This window comes from Astatotilapia calliptera, chromosome 7 (genome assembly GCF_964374335.1).
Source record: "Astatotilapia calliptera chromosome 7, fAstCal68.1, whole genome shotgun sequence".
Lineage (NCBI taxonomy): Eukaryota > Metazoa > Chordata > Actinopteri > Cichliformes > Cichlidae > Astatotilapia > Astatotilapia calliptera.
Window position 1 is genome coordinate 46,800,637 of NC_137428.1, and position 20,367 is coordinate 46,821,003.

The 20,367-nt window shown below is 39.6% G+C and overlaps 1 protein-coding gene across 1 annotated transcript; it reads left to right on the plus strand.

Moving 5' to 3' along the window:
- The first annotated feature begins 8,792 nt into the window (after positions 1–8,792).
- On the plus strand, positions 8,793–17,895 carry LOC113027430 (carboxypeptidase A2-like). Its single transcript, XM_026177044.2, has 11 exons — positions 8,793–8,947; positions 9,702–9,783; positions 10,246–10,380; positions 10,488–10,586; positions 10,678–10,779; positions 11,034–11,135; positions 11,479–11,589; positions 11,779–11,869; positions 12,233–12,432; positions 17,157–17,241; positions 17,577–17,895. Exons 1-11 carry the CDS (start codon positions 8,883–8,885, stop codon positions 17,762–17,764), a joined length of 1,260 nt encoding a protein of 419 aa, XP_026032829.1. The 5' UTR covers positions 8,793–8,882; the 3' UTR covers positions 17,765–17,895.
- Positions 17,896–20,367: the final 2,472 nt, after the last annotated feature.

Consider the following 20,367-nt stretch of genomic DNA (forward strand, 5'->3'; position numbering starts at 1 on the left):
GCCAGAGAAAATAAGAAATCAACACAGTGAGCAGCTGGAGCCATATAGTATTTCAGCTTAAATATATGAAAACTTGTTTTAGAGTTGAGAATTTAATTTGTTCCTCATGGTCAACTTTCAGTTGGTTTGTAGTCAGTTACCTCACTTTGTTGTAAATAACCAAAATGTAATAATAATACGTATTATTAAATATAAGGAGAAGGAATGTAGGTTAGGAATACGAGTTGATTTTCAAGATTAAAGATTTGTAAGTGTAAAATAGGCTGATTTGGACATACCTTGCAGGCATGATACTACGGTTTCTGTGGTATGATGGGGATGATTTAACTCAGTAAATTGAATAGTCAGTGTTTGGTGTGATCACCTTTTATTTTTCAGCACAGCCTGAACTGTCTTAGGCAAGCTTTCTCGTCATTTGTCTAGTAGTCTTCAGGAATAGTCCCCCAGGCTTGGGTGAATGCTGTTAGCTTTTGTTCAATTCTCTGCTGTTGTCAGTCAGATGCTTTCCAGTTGGTGTTGCTGTAGACTAAATTCTGACGTTTCAGCTTTTATAACAAGATTCCCAACAACACTGGCTGAAATGCAGCCCCAAACCACAACAGAGCCTCCACCATGTTTTACAGATGGCTGCAGACATTTATTGTTGTATCCGTCTCCTGGTCACCTCCATTCATAACTATTTTAATGCCACTTACTGCATTTAAAAAGACATCCCTTGAAATGTAGTCTTTTTAAGCTTTTACAAAGACTGGAATCCAGCATTATTCTAATCATTCACTAATTCATCTTCACCCACTGAAGATTATTCTTTATCGAGGGCCTAAAAGCTATGTAAATGGTACATTTAACCAATTTTATCAAGGCTAAAATTGGTTAAATTTGGTTTTTAAGAAAAGCAAAGTTCATTAGATGCCTACATACAGTAAGCCCAAACCGAACCTACTATGGGTAGACAAGAAAGTGGCCCATCACAAAACGACACTATGTGTCATGTGTGAGCTGTTTTTCTGTTCTTCTTTGCCCAGCAGCTACCCCATGCATTTATATTTTTCCCATCTTCGACTTAAAATAGCCCCGTCCCGCCTTTCACATTTCCCAAATTGCACATCCTTCCCTTGACTCCTTACCCACTGGAGACACGAGCAGAGAAAGTGGCAAGACAGTTACACGAGGAGAGAGAGAATTCGAGGGAACGCACGTTAAATGAAATGAGACACCTTTGCCTTCCAGCCATGATTTAGAGCAATGTCAGCCTCTGACACAATTGGCACAAATATGTTGGTTTTTTGTTTTCTAAATAGCCAAAATACCACCGTTTGCCACAATCTCAGCATAATGGTGACATGACAAATTATATTTACTTTTAATTCACTTCTCAGTGTTGTACAATTGGATAGATTTTTAAAAAAATCACATACCAACAAACTGAAAGTTTAAATCTTAAATAACTGAAACAGCATGAATAAAAAGAGTCCTACGCTCACCATGGATATGGTTTGTATATTGCACCTCTGTGCCATACCTTTTGTGCTTGGAGGACGGAAAAATGCCAAAGGATACACCTATGGATCCTAAATTAAAACTCCGCCAGCAAAGTCTCTTCTCTCCAATCTTTCTTCTAGCAAAATGGGAAATCCTTTGCTTCAAATAAATTCAAGCATGTCTCTATTTTGTTTTTGTTTTTGTTTGGTTTGGGGTTTTTTTTTTTTACACTTAATTGACTGAATTTTTGCTGTGGAGTGGTTATGGTTACACAGCCACAGTGCTGCATGTAAACTCTGTTTCTTATGTCTCATGTTCTAAATGTTGAGTTGCTCTGCAGAGCTGTTGTGACAGTCAGAACTTGCTGGTCTCATATTACGCTAGGGCTGCATGATGGAGCAGTTAGCCTCCCCTGAGAAGGTGATTTTTATCTTCTTTAACTAAATCTAAATGTTGTTCAGACCTCTGGCGCAGCCATCTTCAGCACTGTTTCATTGTGTTTTTGCTGGGTGGGATAAGAGGGATGTTGATCTTCCCAATCGTCCCCTCAGCAGGAACAGGAATAAGCATATTTCCCAAACGTCAGATCGCTCCTTTAATAAGAATGGCAAGACTGATAGTCTGAGTAAGCTGTAAAGTGTTTTAGAGGATACTTATTTGACTGATCTAATTAAATAGTACAATATCTCACAACATTATAACCTAAATTAAGGAATCATTTCCCCAAAGATAGTTTTCACAGTTTCACTGGAATCCCCATTTCTATCTGTCCCACTAAAAATGACTTTTTTATAGGCACCTCTAAGGGAATCGCATTTCCGGGCCTTTCTCACTATGGGGACTGATTGCGATGAGTGCTGAGACTCTAAAGCTGCCTTGAACAAGCTCAGCATGAGCCTAATATGACTTGATCCAATATGCGGAGCTACAAGTGTCTCTGAGCTGCCGTTTTCGCCACTTTTATTTCCCTCGCTCCCCCTTTTTAAGCTTATCAACTGCGAGATGCCTGCGTGCTGAAATAGGTGGTGATGAGTAATGGAATAAGGAAGTGTGCGTAAAATTTTGATGACACACCCAGAAAACCCTGCAGCCAGCGCACAAACATACACCAACCCTGCAGAATGCAGCGTCTGTCCACTCGACTCAGAAAGTACAAGGGTAAAAGCGTGCTGGCAAGTATGAGGCTAAGTATGGATATGAAACGTCTCTGCTGCTATTCTTAGACCTGGATGGAGGTTGGGAGGGTGGGGGGAAGGCGGGGAGGAGGCGGTTTGTTGCTAAAAATTGCCAGATTGTTTTGTGCCTACCAATCTATTTTTACACATGCTGAGGCCTTCCTGGGATGTTGTGGTCTTTTCTTAGTCTATTATGTAATGAACCAATCTCAAGGCATGATGCAATGATGCGGAGTCTGACACAGAGTGAAGTCCCCCATCATCCAATCCAGACTGAGGAATCTAAGTCCAATACTAGATAGGTTTTAAATGGTTTTGATGCAGGATGTATCTTGGGGATTTCTGGGCAGCAGTGAAGCAATGAAAAAAACAACAAAAAGAAAAACAAGCCTAATATGTGCTGGAATCTTGACAGAGTTAAGCAGCCCAAAGGACAGTTTGTCAGCTCGCTGTGAGCTCAGATGCTTGACAGGGAGGGATAGGTAATGAGTTTGTCTTCGGGGAGATATGTCGCCTTGAGTATGCAGAAGTAACAACATTTAAAAGGGGGGGAAAATGCTGATTTTCAGCATTAAAATATGCGCCTTGGGACAGTTAACATTCACAGTTCGTCCTCATTTAGTGAGAACAAGCTAGCAGAGCCAGACTTTGCATCTGTGATGTCTCACAGATGTACAGCTCCATCAAGACTCAATTGGCAAAAATGGAGAATATAAATGTGACAGTGCCATAGACGATTTTCTAGAGATATGGCTCGGTTTCAGAGCTTATAAAATCTTTATGCAGATCAGTGTAAACGCCTGAATGCATTTTTTTTAAAAACAAAGTCGATGTGAATGGAAATTCCTGTCAACAAAGAAGCTGCGTCTCTGTTTTGGAGGTTTGATTATATTTAGTACATTAATAGATGTTTTCAAATCAGCAGCACCTTGATGATTGAGTGCACCTTAATGCATCCTTCATTAATTCTCGAACAGAAAAATAATGTGTATAGATCCAGGACAAGAACTTTTGATGGGAAAATGATCGATTTTTTTTCCTTTTTTTGTGTGATTATCTTTGCGAGCAGGGGACAGACCACTGTGAAGCTAATTTGAACTGGAGTTACATCCGTTATTATGTTTCCAGAACTTTTTGGATCCATTTCTCTAGCGTTGTTGTTCCCACATACACACTCATACACAAAACATGACTTCCCTACAACAGTTTGCTATTCAGAGAAAGAACAAAATAAACAAAAAGAAAAAAAATAGATATCAGTTTCTGTGCCAGATAAATATAAATAATGGTTCCAGCTTAATAAATGTTGACTGGCTCTGCCTCAGTGTCAAAGTAAATAGAGAAGTAGATGGGACTTTAAAGTGCCACTTAATATTGCTTGTGCTATTAACCTTTTTCACTGCCAACTGCCAACTAATTTTGCTTTAGGGTAAGATGAGGAAAGTAGAAAGAATACAGGTGTCTTTAATGATCTAATGAAGGTGAAAAGAGATCCACCAATAAAAGTCCAAAAAATCTACTAGAACTGAAAGACAATAATAACCAGAATGACAATGCAAAAGCAAAGAGGAGAGAGACATGAGGAGAAACTCAGGAAAGGCAACAGGATACACTACAGGTTGAATAGAGTGGCAAACACAAGGCTAAATACATTGCAATAGTTGGGAACAGGTGTAAATATTGTAGACGCTGAGAAAACAAGAAGTCCAATTTACTGAGACACAAAAGAAAACTATGTGCTAATGTAAAAGAGGAAGTGACAACAAAGAGCACTCAGAAGAACTACAAAAACTGACCAAGATTAGAAAACACAGACCGACACTGGTACTGCAAACACAAGATTTAAAGGTATGGTCAGTTTTACTTTCAGGTTATTTAATAGAAAACAGAATACTGTACTCATAATTATGGATTGAGTGTGTAATTACATCTTCCAATTAACAGCTGCATTCTCATAAGCTTAGAATTATCTAATAATAACAATAATAATGCATAGACGCACTTGCTGGTCTACGTAAGCCACCACGTTGTCCTGTTGTCTTGACTACAGCAGCCGAGATGTGGCTAGAAACCGACCACACATGGAGTACGCCGAAGGTGGAGGAGGAGAGAACTTCTAGGCAAGTTTTAATTTGTGTCTGCACCTTCAGAGGGAAGATATGATGGATCGCATCTTGATTTATCTCGGCTTTATCATCTGAAAAGGCTCCCCTTCACCAAAGAAGCCAAAATGGAAAGGAAAGAGAAAACACAAATGGCATAACACGTCATCCTCTTCCTCCTCACCTCGAGCCCCATCTCCTGAACTGAAGTCATGGCTCATGCATGCAAAAACATTCATAAATGTGCTCGCTGATTCCTGATATTGTCTTAATTAATTATGGTCAGCAGGTTAGACATGTGACCCTCTTGTCATCAGACAGCTGACAACCTGCTAAGTCACAAAAACAGCTGATTTATAAGCTAACATTATGCCAGCTAATGTTAGGCTTGAGTATCCTATAAATCACACTTTCCCTCTGATCAGCAGTTCGATTACATTCTCACATCTTTAAATTACAGAGCGTCTGAAGTGAGTTTCACTGACTCATTGTATCGGACTCCTTTCACAATCATCTTGGTTGACCGACCATAACTTGGTTGTAACAAGTGATTACTTGAATTTCTATTCATATCAACTTGAAGCCATCTGGCTCTTGTCCTGTGACCTCTGATATGAAAAAGGAATTTTTAACAAACTTGTATATTTTTTCTTTTTCTGACCATTCTCTGTAAACCATAGAGATAGTTGTGTGGGAAATCAGATCACACCAGATCAGCAGTTTCTTAAATACTCAGACAAGCCCATCTGGTTAAAAAGCATGTTACTTAAATCACCTTTCTTTTCCATTCTGACGCTCGGTTTCAACGTTAGCCTGTCATCTTGACTGTATCTACATGCCAGCATACATTGAGTTTCTGCTATTTGATCGGCTGTTTAGAGATTTATGCTAACAAGTAGTTGAACAGGGTTACCTAATGATGCAACTGGTGAGTGTATGTAGTCTTTGTGCACCCTAGTTTTCAAGACTATCTAAAAATTTTTTTTTAAAAACCCCCCAATGACATTGGATTAGTCTGATTATAAATTTCTTAGTATTGTGATATTGTTTCTCATGCTGTATTTTTTGTAAATGGTAAACATCGACAATAGACATCAAAAAGACTCATTACCATTTGAAAATGTTCTGTGACATCTGCTCATAAATGAGATGTACAAATGAGCAATACAGTAAATAAATAATGATCAATTTACCGGTGAACCTCAGAAATGCTGAGAGGCTGCTTACCCATGGGATGCAATGTCAATGGATCTATTTATAGCCCAGCAAAGGAGCTCATGTAGAGCAAGCTGGCTGGGAGTTGCCTTGTTCATATATCTTTTAGCAGCAAATGACAGCGGACAAAGAGATGGGGAAGCAAACTACATCCACATTTGCATGTAGAGCCCCTTAAAGTTTTAGACACACACGGCAGGAATAGCAATAAATAATTTCCATGGCAAGAAAGATGGAAAGTCCCAGCTCACTTCCCACACCTATTAAACCCCCTCCTCTCACGTTGTCTCGTGGGATTGTTTGGGAGTGAAATGGAAGGGAAGTGACATGTTAAAACCTCTTTTTATTAATTCTGAGAGTCAGGGAGGGTTTGGCGGGATGTCACAGCAGCTGATGTGAGTAGGGAGGCTGAGTGATGCACAGCCTGATATCAATGCTGCGGATATCAGCATGAATAAGTTAATGCCAAACCCCAAATCCTCTGCGAACAGTAATAAAATATGATTGTGTTTATCCCACTCGAGAAATGCTGGGAGAGATGCTCAGGAACAATATTGCAGCCTGATTTCTTAAAAGAGGAGTTGGTTATTAAATATTACCAGAGTAAGATGGCCATTGAAATAGTTTACGTGCCATCCACTGACCTATGTTTGAAAATTAATTAGCTGACCTATATTTCAGGTCTACCATGAGTACTTTGGAGATGTTTAATTTGATACATTTCAGTAACATCAGCTGGTTACATTTAATGATGTGGATGTTTCAAGTCTGCAACTAATGTATTTTTTCATAATTTGTTTATCTACCAATCTACCAATTACTACAATGATTTTTTAAATATCAAACAAAATGTAATACAACTATATTTGCAAAGTATTCACATTTAAAAGGTGGATACTAGTTTTGTTGCTGTTTTTTTATGCTGTATTACAACTCTGCCATTTCATTTTATGCACATTATAAACTATGCTATAAGTCAAACGAGGACTGGTGAAAACAACAAAAACAAAAAGTTCCTCAGCTGGAGATGAATAATTTAAGACTGAAGGTAATTCCATCCTGACATCACTCACCCTAGCTATAAATGGTAGTTTCCCTTGTTGTTTTATTCTAGTAATGCACTGCCATCTGCTGGTTAGTTTGTGCATATGCAAGTATTTATTACTTAATCTGTCGTTTTGTTAAACCGGCTGATGCAAAAAAAAAAAAAGCCTGTCTGTCTAAGCATCCCAGAAACGATATAGAAAAGCATAAAGCCAAACACCAGTACAGGATCATAAGGCCCTGAAGGTAAAAAAAACAAACAAAAAACCCTGCATAGTTCGTGCTGACATCTATTCCAACGTAGGAAGTGTAATGAACAGCTGAACGTGTTTCTGGAATATTATGTTTTTGTTGTTGCAAATGCTTTTTATGCAATTTTTGCAAAGCTATATGTGGAAGGAAACCTTGACTTAGGACAAGCTGATGGCATAATATGTAAGTACAACTCCTCCGGTTTCATATGCAAAACAAAATTATTGCGCTAGTTTATGTGGTTGCGGTTCTAGAGGGATTTAAAATTAGTTACACAAAACGGAGCGTGCCCGCTCTGACTGGTTTTAAAGGTATGACTCGTTTTGGTTTTCTGGTGAAAAAAAGTATCTTGTCTTATTTGCAACAGTGTTTGATTTTACTGTTATATTCTTTATCATTTATATTTTTCTATCACTATTTTCCCATCTTCTGATCATGTGGGCACTCACAGGGATCACTTCTTGTGGAAGAAGAGTCATGAGACGCCCATTTTCTTGTGAGCCCACAAAGAACCTAAAGAAGAAAGGAAACAGAAAATTTGATAAAGATTGTGATAACTGGAGTTTCAGGGTTTTTTTTAAGCCAGTTAAGCCAAAGAAAGCTTGGCTGTGTTGAGCTCTCTAGGGCCCTGCCTTTGGGACAAAAGTAAACATGGATCAGGTGTTTACATCTTTACGTCCGTGAAACCTTCCCTTCCAAAAGAGAATTACGACTGGGAGGCAACTTAGCTGTTGCCTCCCTGCTTCCAGAGAAGAGCAGGAGGGCCCCACGCTGTCAATCCAGCCCCTCTTCACACATGGCGCCTGGATGTCTCTGGCCTACTCACAATGGCCTCACTGTGGAAGTGTGATAAGCATAACTTCAGTTGTGATGCTATTCTATATGTATATATAACTAAGTGACAAAGTAATATTACTATTACTAAAGTGATCAATACATAAAATAAAGAAATTTCCATTACAATAAACTGGGAAATATGACAAATCACTATAATTAGTTTGGATCTGTTTTTTGTGTATTTACCTTTCAAAAACTAGAAGAAATAAAAGTGCAGTGTAACAATGAAGGATTACTTTTTGACTGAAACTTTCACATCTAACCTGCTAACAGCAATTAGCAACATGCATACGTCGTTTTAGGCCAAAAAAACAGAAAGACATCGTCTGTCACACAATCTGAACCGTTTTTCATTCAGTCAGTCTGTGTGTATAAAGGCTTATTATTCATGACTAACCTCTATGATCCAGAACAGTGATATTCAGATAATGACAGTTAATGTGCCTTAATCTGTGGGCTGCTTTCCAAGTGACACTCTGCATATGATGACTAGAGTGTATAATGAGAACAGACTAAATCACCAAAGCCACTAACATACTGTATCTGTGGAAATTTCCACTATCTGCTCCTGAGAACTGAAAAGACTGATCAGTGCTTACTCTGCATGTTCTTTGCTCAAAATAGCTGTTTTTCCAGTAGAGCTGTGTCATTATCAGTAGAGTGACCTAACTCACACGTATGAGAACAGCCCACCTGCAACCACAGGATATTAGGAGAGCAGAGGAGCAGGTGCTTCACTTGCTTCCTCTGAACAGTCCAGAACTATACAGGTGAGATGAAAGGCCTCTGGTTGCTGCTGGTGCTTGTGGCTGCGGCCAAAGCTGAAAAGGGCTTCACTGGGTAAGTTTAAAGTGCACACTAACATGATTTACTTATTAATAATTCATGTGGTCATTCTTTAGTACTCCTACTATGAGTTTAAAGTGACTAAAATGGAATCGCAGAATAACATTTTAGGGTTCGGTCCCCTTTTGCTTTGGCAGGAACTTCTTATTAACCTTTTGCACAGCAATAACAACAGTGCACAGTTCAACAACAATAATCTGAATAACCATTATTTGTGGTTAAGGTGAAAGCATTTTTTGAACTGTACCTTCTTCTAAATAAAAGAACCAGTACAAGAGAGGAATCCTCCATTTGGCTGCAAATGTCAAGTATTTTTCTGTTCATTAACTCTGCAGGTTATAGCTGAATTGCTAACAAAGAAACCAATACCTATTTACATTAAACTTTTGTGTCATGTCTTTTATCCTCTCAAAAAACAAACTGCAAACCTTTTTAAAACCAGACATCCCTCTAAATCCAGGGTATTAATTGGTAGATTATGTGGAGGAGATTTTCAGCTATGCAGTCTTGCACTGTTCTTGTATCTGTAACTGTTATTCAAATGGTAGCACAATCCACAGCTTATGCTAAGAGAAAGCTTAAGTCTCTGCTACAGTCTCATTAAGGAATATAGTGACGGTCTGTACCTGTGCTGCACCAGTAATTGCTTGTTATATCAGTAACCAATAAATAAAGTTCTTCTCTTCTGCTGAGCTCACATTTCAGCATTTAAAAGTTTTAACTACAAACTTAACATAATGATGTGCAGAGATCAGGTTATCCGGGTCAATGTGAAGTCAGAGGAACAGATCCATCTCCTGCAGGCGTTGGAGACGGCGCAGGAGTGGGAGGTATGCACACGCAAACACACACGCACAGCTTTGGTAAACAGCACAGAAATTGATGTTCATGTTTTCTCGGCAGCTTGTGCCAAGTGATTTCTCATCAATTTTCTAGCAGCGCAAAAGGCAAATCAAGTTCAGCTGGGTCGAAGGTTAACACAGAAAGTTAGGTGCTCGTCTCTGGCCCTGCAGTCATTTTGGACTTCACCTTTTACTGCATTAAATTCCCAGACATTAACCTTGCCATTATTTATTTATTAAATAAGATATTTTGTTGCTCCTTTAAGATTGAAGCAACTACAGATGATAGATCTTACAGCAGCACACTCTGTCTGGAGAAACATCTTAAGTTGAATTCTTCTAAATTATTTAGTTTATTATGGAATATGCTAGATGCAACATGTACAGGACTTCCCCGCAGCATGTTCCTTCATTCCCATGTGTGATATCTCATTGCGCATCTGTTTACAGGTGGACTTCTGGCTTGACCCAGTCTCCACTGAGCTCCCTGTGGACATCCGAGTGCCCCGCTTCAGTCTGATCCCTGTGAAGGAGCACCTTACTTTCCACAACATTCCCTTCACCGTCATGATTGAAAACGTCCAGGTCTGTCATCCTCAAAACACAGTTGTGTATTAACATAGAGCTGATTTCCACTGGGAGACTCGGTGGCACAGAGAGTGAATTTTTAATCTCCTGCCTGTCACCTGCAGGAACTTCTTGACAAAGAGAAAGCTGAGATGGAGGCGAACCAGATGAAGGAACGCAGCACCAGGAGCTTAAACTTTGGAGCCTATCATGATCTCAATACAGTATGCTGCTCTAGAGAAAAAAACATGACTGGATCCAGTCAACTTTGTGTGTACCTATGTGTGTTTTAATGTCAGAACTGAATCTATGCAGATTTACAGCTGGATGGACACGCTGGTGGCCGATTACCCTAACCTGATCACCAAGCAGCATATTGGGGTGTCCTATGAGAACAGGCCCATGTATGTGCTCAAGGTAAGATACTCTGGTTATGCCTCACAGAATGCAGCAGCACTGCACTTTTGAGCTCTATAATAAATGTGGACAAATATAGCTAATATTAACTATCTAATAAAATTAATCCGGTATCAAATATCAAGTCACTCACACAGTGGGGTAAAGAGAGGATGCGCTTTATTTTGTGCATACATCTACATGTGTTAATCGTGATTGACTGCACCTTTAGAAGCAAAATGTAAAAGCATGTCTGAATCTGTGTTCGTGTTTAGTTCAGCACCGGTGGTTACAATCGTCCTGCTATCTGGGTTGACACTGGTATCCACGCCAGAGAATGGGTTACTCAGGCTACTGGAGTGTGGACCGCCAACAAGGTACAAGATGTCAATTAAACTGAGTAAACTGAATTTAAATGATCATAATTGACTTATTTTTTGCAAGAACTTTGTGCTTTTGAACCAAATTAATTTTCTGTACTTATTAAGTTTTTTCCTTTTAAACATATTACTGGATGTTTATGTTAAAAAAGCATGAGTTATTGTCTGAGTGCACTGGGCCTCACTTTCCTTCCTATCATTTTCTTATTTTAATCAGTTCCTTCTTCTCTGTTCTCGCAGACCTTGTTTACCTTATTTATAAAGCTTCATCTTAAATATGTAATATGTGAAAGCGTGTCTTTTTTTCTACGTTTCTACAAAACCTTTCATCCTTGCTTAGATTGCCACGGATTACGGTACCGACGCCTCCCTCACTTCCCTCCTGAACACCATGGATCTTTACATGCTGATCGTTGCCAACCCTGATGGCTATGTTTTCTCCCACACCAATGTACGTCACTGGCACTCCTCAGATAATGTTATTTATGTGTCGCATATATAGAGTAGATACTCGAAAGAAGAGCAAGATGTTAGTCATGCAGAAACAAGTAGAACTGTGTTTGTTTTCCATCAATACAGTATCATCTGAGAGAGAAAAAGAAATGATGATTCACACCGAATGACGTTTTGTGAAACACAGGATCGGATGTGGCGCAAGACCCGCTCTGTGAACCCTGGCTATGCGTGCCGTGGAGTCGATCCAAACAGGAACTGGGACGCAGGCTTTGGTGGTCAGTATTATAAAAACTGAATGCATCTCATGATTTTGTCAATTACCTGCCGGGTAAATAATCACATTCTTTTTACTTGTTATCAAAAAGAATCTGAATAGCATCATTTACTACTACTACTGTTAACCGCTCGTACGTGTGTTAAGGATTTAGACTTGTAGTCACTTTAGACTTTAGAATTGTTGTAGTTGAATGAACCGGATTCCTCTGGAATACCCAATGACCCAAAATGTTTGCTTGTAACACGTCAGTGAAATTCCTTAAGCCCTCTTACATTCTAATGAGATGTTACAAAAAACTTCTGACATATGTCTGTCATTTGTGAGCGTTTGCTCTATGATGATCTCTCTGCGATATGTCCAGGCCCCGGTGCCAGTAGCTACCCCTGCTCCGATTCCTACCACGGCCCCTCGGCGAACTCTGAGATCGAGGTGAAGAACGTGGTGAACCTGATCCAGAGCCACGGCAACTTCAAGGCCTTCATTTCTGTCCACTCCTACTCCCAGCTGCTCATGTACCCCTACGGCTATGTCTGTAGCAGCGCAAACCATCAGGCCGAGCTGGTAAGAAAGCAGAAAACAGAGCAAGCTCGAAATGTTTGCCATTGCTTAAACAATGTTTTCAAGAGTAATCTTATACGTGCGAGAGGTAAGTAAGTGTCATCTGTGAGTTATGCGTATTGTCAAAAAGACAAAGGATTCTGGTCTGATAACCTGATCTGAGGTCTTCCTGTAGGCTGCTTTTTGACTGTTGATATCATTCAGCTGGGGATTGCAATTTTCCACCTAATTAAAGTTTTATAGCTGTGAATGTGAATAATTAGCTTTGGGGTAGGTGAATTATAAACTCATCACTACTAAACATGACAAATTGTCTGCCTTAACTTAGCCAGGTACGCTCTTTTTCAGCAGTACTCTGCTTCATATTCATACAGCACTGCAAATGAAGTCTGAGAAAAATGCCTAATGGACCCATAATCCTGCAGTTATTCATACATGACTAAACCCCCGTGACACAAATTTGTGGTTTTGGGCTATATTAATCAAGCTGCCATGAACTGTAAAACTCCTGAACAGGAGAGTCACTTTCAACTGATGATAAAGTCCCCTGATTTTACACTATCATGTGTATTCTCTGTAAATGGACTGTTTCTTACACAACACTTTTCTACTCTACCTGATCAATCAAGTATTTTCTTTACAAACTTTGACACTCCAATGGAAGCATCAGAGAGCAACTTGGGTTAGTAAGTAAGTAAGTAAGTAAGTAAAATTTTATTTATATAGCACATTTCTAGATAGAGATCACAAAGTGCTTTACAAGATATAACAGATTAAAAAGACAAAATACAAACAAAGTTAGCAAAAGGCAGTTTTAAAAAGATGTGTTTTTAGCTGTTTTTTAAAAGTAATCAATGAATCAGCGGATCGTAAGTCCTGAGGAAGGGAATTCCACAGTCTGGCGGCCACAGTAGCAAAAGCTCTATCACCCCTAGTTTTCAGTCTCGTATACTGAATGACAAGTAGGCCCTGACTACTCGACCTCAGAGACCTACTAGGGGCATAGGGCTGTAAAAGTTCAATGATATATGGTGGTGCTTGTTGTTGAAGAGCCTTGAAAGTTAAAACCAAAATCTTAAACTGGACTCTAAATTCAACAGGAAGCCAATGTAACTGCATGAGCAACGGTGTTATATGTGAAAATTTAGAAGCTTTCGTCAAAAGTCTTGCTGCAGCATTCTGAACGATCTGCAGACGCTCCAAAGAACCTTTATTTAAACAAGTAAACAGGGAATTGCAATAGTCCAGTCGTGAAGAGATAAAAGCATGAATAACAATCTCCAGTTCGGTATAGGATATAATAGAGCTCAATTTAGAAATATTTCTTAAATGATAAAAGCAAGACCGAACAAGAGATTTAACATGACTATCTAACGTAAGAGCAGGATCAAGGATAATCCCTAAGTTCCTGACAGATGGTTTTACAAACGTTGAAAGAGGACCAAGAGCATTTATTATACTGGGTATATGTCTATCTGGGGCACATAAGAGGACTTCGGTTTTACTTTCATTTAGTTGGAGGAAGTTTTCAGCCATCCAGCCTTTAATGGTTTCCAAGCACACATTTAAAAGCCGCAGCTTAGAAGCCTCTTCCGGTTTAAAAGATATATAGAGTTGTATATCGTCTGCATAACAATGGTAACAAATATCCTCAAAAGGGCTCAAAATGTGCTGAAGAGGGAGTAAATAAACTAAAAACAGTAATGGCCCTAGCACAGAGCCTTGTGGCACACCAAAAGACAGGGACGCAGAAGATGATCTATACTTAGAAACTGCCACAGAAGAATATCGTTCAGAGAGATACGAGGAGAACCATTTCAATGCAGTCCCAGAGACACCAACCCAGTGTTTCAGCCTGTTAAGTAAAATATAGTGGTCAACAGTATCAAAGGCCGCCGTAAGATCCAACATTAAGAGAACAGAACATTTACCTGCATCGCTTTGTAACAAAATGTCATTAGAAACTCTAAGAAGGGCTGTTTCAGTGGAATGAACTTTACGAAAGCCAGATTGAAATTTGTCGAAAATACTATATTTATCTAAAACTGCTGTAAGCTGCTTAGCCACGATCTTCTCTAGAATCTTAGCAATTAACGGAATTTTTGAGATCGGTCTATAATTGCTAGTGAGAGATGGGTCCAGCATAGGCTTTTTTAACAAGGGATGTATAACAGCAGTTTTAAAATAGGCAGGGACTATGCCCGAGGCCAAGGAGGTATTAATTATAGTAAGAATACAGGGACCAGTAGAGTAAAAGACATTTTTAAATAATGATGCAGGTAAAAAATCAAGAGAGCAAGAGGATAATTTTGTTGCACTAACTATTTTTCCCAGCTCTGGTAGTGAAACAGGTGAAAAACCTTCTAAAACAACAGGCCGAGCTGGCGTGGGAACAGACAGCGCAGACGCTGAAAAAGACAGGTTTTTCCTTATGTTGCTAATTTTTTCTAAAAAGAAAGCAAGAAAAGTTTCACAATCTTCAACAGAAGAAATAATAGCAGCAGGTGGAGCAGGAGTAATAATATTAGTAATAGTATCAAATAAAACTTTAGGATTACCTCTGCTCCTTGCAACCAACTGAGAAAAGTAAGCAGCCCTCGCAACTCTAATAGCATTGTTAAAGGAGGCTAAAAGATCCTTTAAATAGAGGAGATGAACATTTAAGTGCGTTTTCCTCCATAACCGCTCGGCTTTACGACAATTACGTTTTATAAGACGAATGTTGTCATTTAACCAGGGTACAGACTTGGAAACAGGCACAGGTCTCATTTTAATCGGACAGATTTCATCTAAGATCGAAAGACAATGATAATTGAATAGATCTATAGAACAATCAACATCGTTTTGTGGGGATAATGTTAAATTAAAAACATCAGAGAACTTCTGTGCTGTGGAGGAGTCTAAAGTGCGGGAAATAACTGTCCGATGAACAGGAGACATAGGCTCATAAAAAGACATATTAAAAAAGACACAATAATGGTCAGAAATAAAAATGTCCTTAGAACAGATATAATCAATATTCAGACCCAAAGAAAAAACAAGGTCCAGTGTATGGCCTTTGTTATGTGTGGGGCCAGATACATGTTGGATAATATGAAAAGAGTCCATGATACTGGTAAAACTCCTAGCAAAGCGGTCGGACTCATCATCAATATGTATATTAAAATCTCCCACAAGAAGCAATTTAGACAACCTCATAGTAGAGGACAGAAAATCACTAAACTCGGCTAAAAACGAGTTGTTTGGGCCAGGAGGGCGATAAACCAACGCACAGTAAAAAGGATCCTTCTTTCCAATTTTGATGAGCTGCAGTTCAAAAGACAGAAAGTGTCCAACTTTCACTGAACGGCAGTTAAAACGGCTCCGATATGCCACCGCGAGGCCTCCTCCACGACCAGATCCTCGAGGCTGGCTAATGACAGAGAAGCCATTTGGGCACATTTCAATAGTAGACGAATAATCCGACCCCCGTTGCCAGGTCTCAGTCAAGAACAGGAAGTCCAGATTTTTAGAAACAATAAAATCGTTAAGCACAAACGATTTATTCGTCAAAGATCGGGCATTAAAGAGCGCCATAGACAGCGGGGTGAAAACATTGTTGTTGGAAGAAGCTAGAGTTTCTCGAATTAAAGGGCGTAAATTCTCGGGATCAGACCCTTCACGTTCATATATTCCACTCACCGAGGGGATGAAAAGCCAGTCGGCAGGAGAGTCTGGATGAACCCTTCTGAGATAACACGGCCTTGGAAAGCCGGGCCCCCTATATCCAAGTAGGGCCTTGGGAGACAGATTCCTCTCCATATAGCTGTCATGTGCGTAGGCAACGGAAAACGCCCGACATCGCTTTCCAATTCGTCCCCGCCGCCAGAGGAGCCTAAGCTTCACCTGGATGCCCGATCTCTTTCCTCTTCTTCTCCGTAGTCTACGGGGAACGCTGAAAGCGCTGGCCGAAGATCCAGTCACAGGCAGAGGGTGGAAGGTACCAAAGGAGTGCGGAGAAAAGTGTGGAGAATGGAAAGTCCCACAAAAGGAAGGAGAAAAAACATCTTTGGCCGTCATTGACGAACGGATGGATAACAGCGTCAGACGATCGTAGACCAAGGCAGCCAGTACATCATTAAAACAGTTAAAAAACAGCAGAGTAGAAAGAAAAAACACGACAATAGAGCGAGACCAACTACACCCGGCAGCGGCGAAGCCAAACACAGGCGCCATCATGCCGGAAGCATTGTTTTGGGTATCTTACCCACGGCCCACATTCGGCATGCAGGGTGGAGTAGTCGGGGATCAAACCAAAAACCTTCCAAATAGTACATAGCTTGCTTTACCTTTTGAGCCACAGCCACCCCTACATCAGCAGTGATTTGTGGCCTGTGTTCTTGTAATTGGACATTGGGTGATTTTCTCCCTCCAAATAGCCTGCAAGGATTCAGTTCCCATCATCTGTTTCTCTGATCGTTTCAAAAACTGTTACAATGGAGCATGGTCAAAGTTCCTAAAGTCTCAAAAAAATAAAATTAGCTGATGGGCAAGTGAGATGTTTTTACCTCCACGTTTAGTTCACCATGGTGTTAGGTACACAGCTCTGGCTGTAAGCAGCTCTTCAGTCCTTCTGTTTGCAAGCAGCAACCAAGTGAGAAAAGTTGGCTTTAAGGGCAATGCCAATAAAGGGAGAGGAGTTGATACGGCTTCTTCGCTACAGTGTTGTTCGCTTTGCTTCTCTGCAGCATTCTGTTGGCAGAGCAGCAGCGCAGAAACTGACGTCTCTCTATGGCACCGCCTACCAGGTTGGAAGCATCTGCAATATCATCTGTAAGTAAATCTTTTCTCTCATTTAACCAGACCAGTACACAGTGACTTCAATACTAAAGTTACAGATGGATAAATGAAACGACGAGCTGCAATCATGCAGAATAATTGGTTGAGGAAAATAAATACTCGCTCGAGTGCAAGCACAGTTATTTTTATTATTTATTTATTTATTGTGCCTATGTTTTTTTAATTTCCATTTCACGTTATGTTTTATAGCTTAATAAACAACCCAAATCAAAACTAAAAGTGATATAGCTATTGTTATGACTAGCAGTATTAATAAGAGTTCTTGTATTCTTGCTAGTAATACATCTTTTATATTTTTTCGTGCTCAGATCAAGCCAGCGGGGGTAGCATTGACTGGTCCTACAATTCGGGAATCAAATACTCCTTTGCCTTCGAGCTGAGGGACACTGGCCGCTACGGTTTTATCCTGCCAGCTGATCAGATCATCCCCACTGCCTCAGAGACATGGCTGGCCTTGAAGCATATCATGGAGTATGTCCGTGACCATCCTTATTGAGGACTGTATAACCACAGATAGAGGAGAAACTTAAAAATTGGCTGACTCAGCTTTGAATTTAAAGCTTCCTCGACTTTATCATTGTGAGACCAATAAAAACCCAACATACCCGTTTTATCTGTCTTTCAGCAGACCTTGTAGTCCTTCTTTTGAGTGAAATAGTTTTACACAAGAATAATTTGGGAGTGCAAAGATTAATTGTGTGAGGGGAAATGAGGCAGTTATGATCAGTTATTTATATCTGACCTTACTTTGATTTACTGGCTGGGTTTAGCAAAAGTAGAGAAATTAAGCATTCACTCAGTCTTTAACATTGACATTTTTTACACAAAATGCTAAGATAGTATTTTTTTAAATCCATTTCAGTTTCACAGAATAAAATTTGAGCTATTTTATTTCAGATTCTATGCCACTACTGTGGTTTGCTCCTATTTAACTAAACGATTTAGTAACTCAGATCATCGTAAGCCCTTTTTTGAACAGGCTTCCATAGCAAATCTGAGGGTAGTTGTGGAAAAGATGGCTTAAAACAATCAGAAATCAGAATATCCATCAAGAATCCTTGAAAAGCCTTTAGAGGAACCACTGTTCAGTATAGACTGTTGGACATATATTCAAAGAATGCTCTTTGTTCATGACTCGAAATATAAGTTACATTTAATGAATATTTCATTAAGTTCAGTATATTTATTTAAAGAACCCATATAAAATGAGATACAAGCCTATATAGGTTCCTTACAATGGACTAAAGGTATCTGGCACTAAAACATTAGCAGCAGATCCTTCAGGTCCTGTCATCAGCTGGAGCTATAGATCAGACTTTTAACATCATCTCCTGCAGAATAAACCAGACAGATTATCCTCCTTTTGACTCTTGTTTGTTGGCAATTATTGAACTGACTGATTGAATTTTGAAGATATTTTTACAATTTAGCGATTTATTCATTTAACAATCAGGTAGCATGTGGAAGAACCACACACAGTCAGAACAGTCTAGACTAGATCTCATTTCAAATAATGCTGCAATTTGATTTTGTGGAACACCAGCTTGAAGTTAGCAAGAACTCTATCCAGATCAGTCAAATATGTCGCGCATAGAGCAGACTCCAACTGACTGCTGTAGCAGAGTCTATGCTCATACATCTCTGGGCATCATATCGGTATTGAAACTTTTATTGTTAAAAACTGCAGTCGTGCCCAACAGGAAAATATGTGAATGCATTATAAATAAACTACTGTATAAGTGAACACACACATACACACACAAATACACAAACTGACCACAAATAGAGAACTATCTAAATAAATGAACACAGGATTTGGTTGACGATAGCATCACCAGCATGAAGGGTTTTTTAGTTTCTCAGGGTTTTGCTGTTGCTAAGAAATAATGAGGATGTCTCACTTACCTGGAAGTAACATGAAAGTTGTGCACACAGTGTTTCAAGATCCTATCAATACCATGGCTTTGACCAAAACTGGTGTTTCCACGGCAGGTAAATAAAGCTAATGTAGCAGAAGCAGGATTTTGGTAAAATGAGATTTTGGGATCTTATCTAACATGACCCATATCCATAACAGCAGTCCTATAGGAAATAATCTCATATATGCAGTTAAAATACAGTATAATATGTCTTGATGCATGCTCAATCGTCCAGGTAAGTAAATCTCCAAAAGTGGATTCTGTTCATCTGGACGTAGCGTTTTGTGGGAGAAACGTTTCGTCACTCATCCAAGTGACTTCTTCAGTCTCAGCTGACTGCAGGTTTCATCTTATAAACAGTACATTTGCATAATGATTGAAACCAGCCCAGTGAAGGAACAATGGGCTGGGAGGTCAGTTCCTTAATCTTAATTATGCAAATTCTCATGACCATTGATCAACAACCACTGACCCAAAGCCACTGACCCAAAGCCACTGATCAAAGCCCATGAGTTCACATGGGGCAGCAGTTGTGTGGTGGAATGAATGAGGACCCAAGATCCAGACGGCGGTGGAGATGCGAGTGAGATTTTATTTACAGTGAACAATAAACCAAGGTGAGGGCAGAACTGAACCTAAACTGAGAAAAACTAACAGACAAATCTGAAAACATAAGGGCAGCGGGGAATACACAGAGATGACACGAAGAAGGCTGGGCAGAGAGATGCGGAGTAACACTGACTTACACGGAGAAACACAAACGACATGACCAGGAACACAGGCAGACACACACTAAAAATACACACAAGGTAATGAGGGAATGACACACAGGAGGGGAGCACAGCTGAACCTAATTCACAAGACGAGACACAGACCTACAAAGTAAAACAGGAAACTCACAGACTGTTTTACAACACAAAACTCGGGGTCACGAACAGAGCACAGAGGGAAGACACAGGTGGGGATAATAAGACACGAGAACCAAACCTAAAGAATTAATACAAAATCAGAATAAACTAGAAAATAATAACAATAAACTCTAAACACTGGGTCACGACTCAGGATCGTGACAAAACCAGAATGGATGCAAATCAGGTTTGCTCACTGCTTTGATTTATTAAGCTGCAGATGTTACACTGAGCTGTTTTTCTTAAATTAATGAGCCTTGTGGGTAAATGGT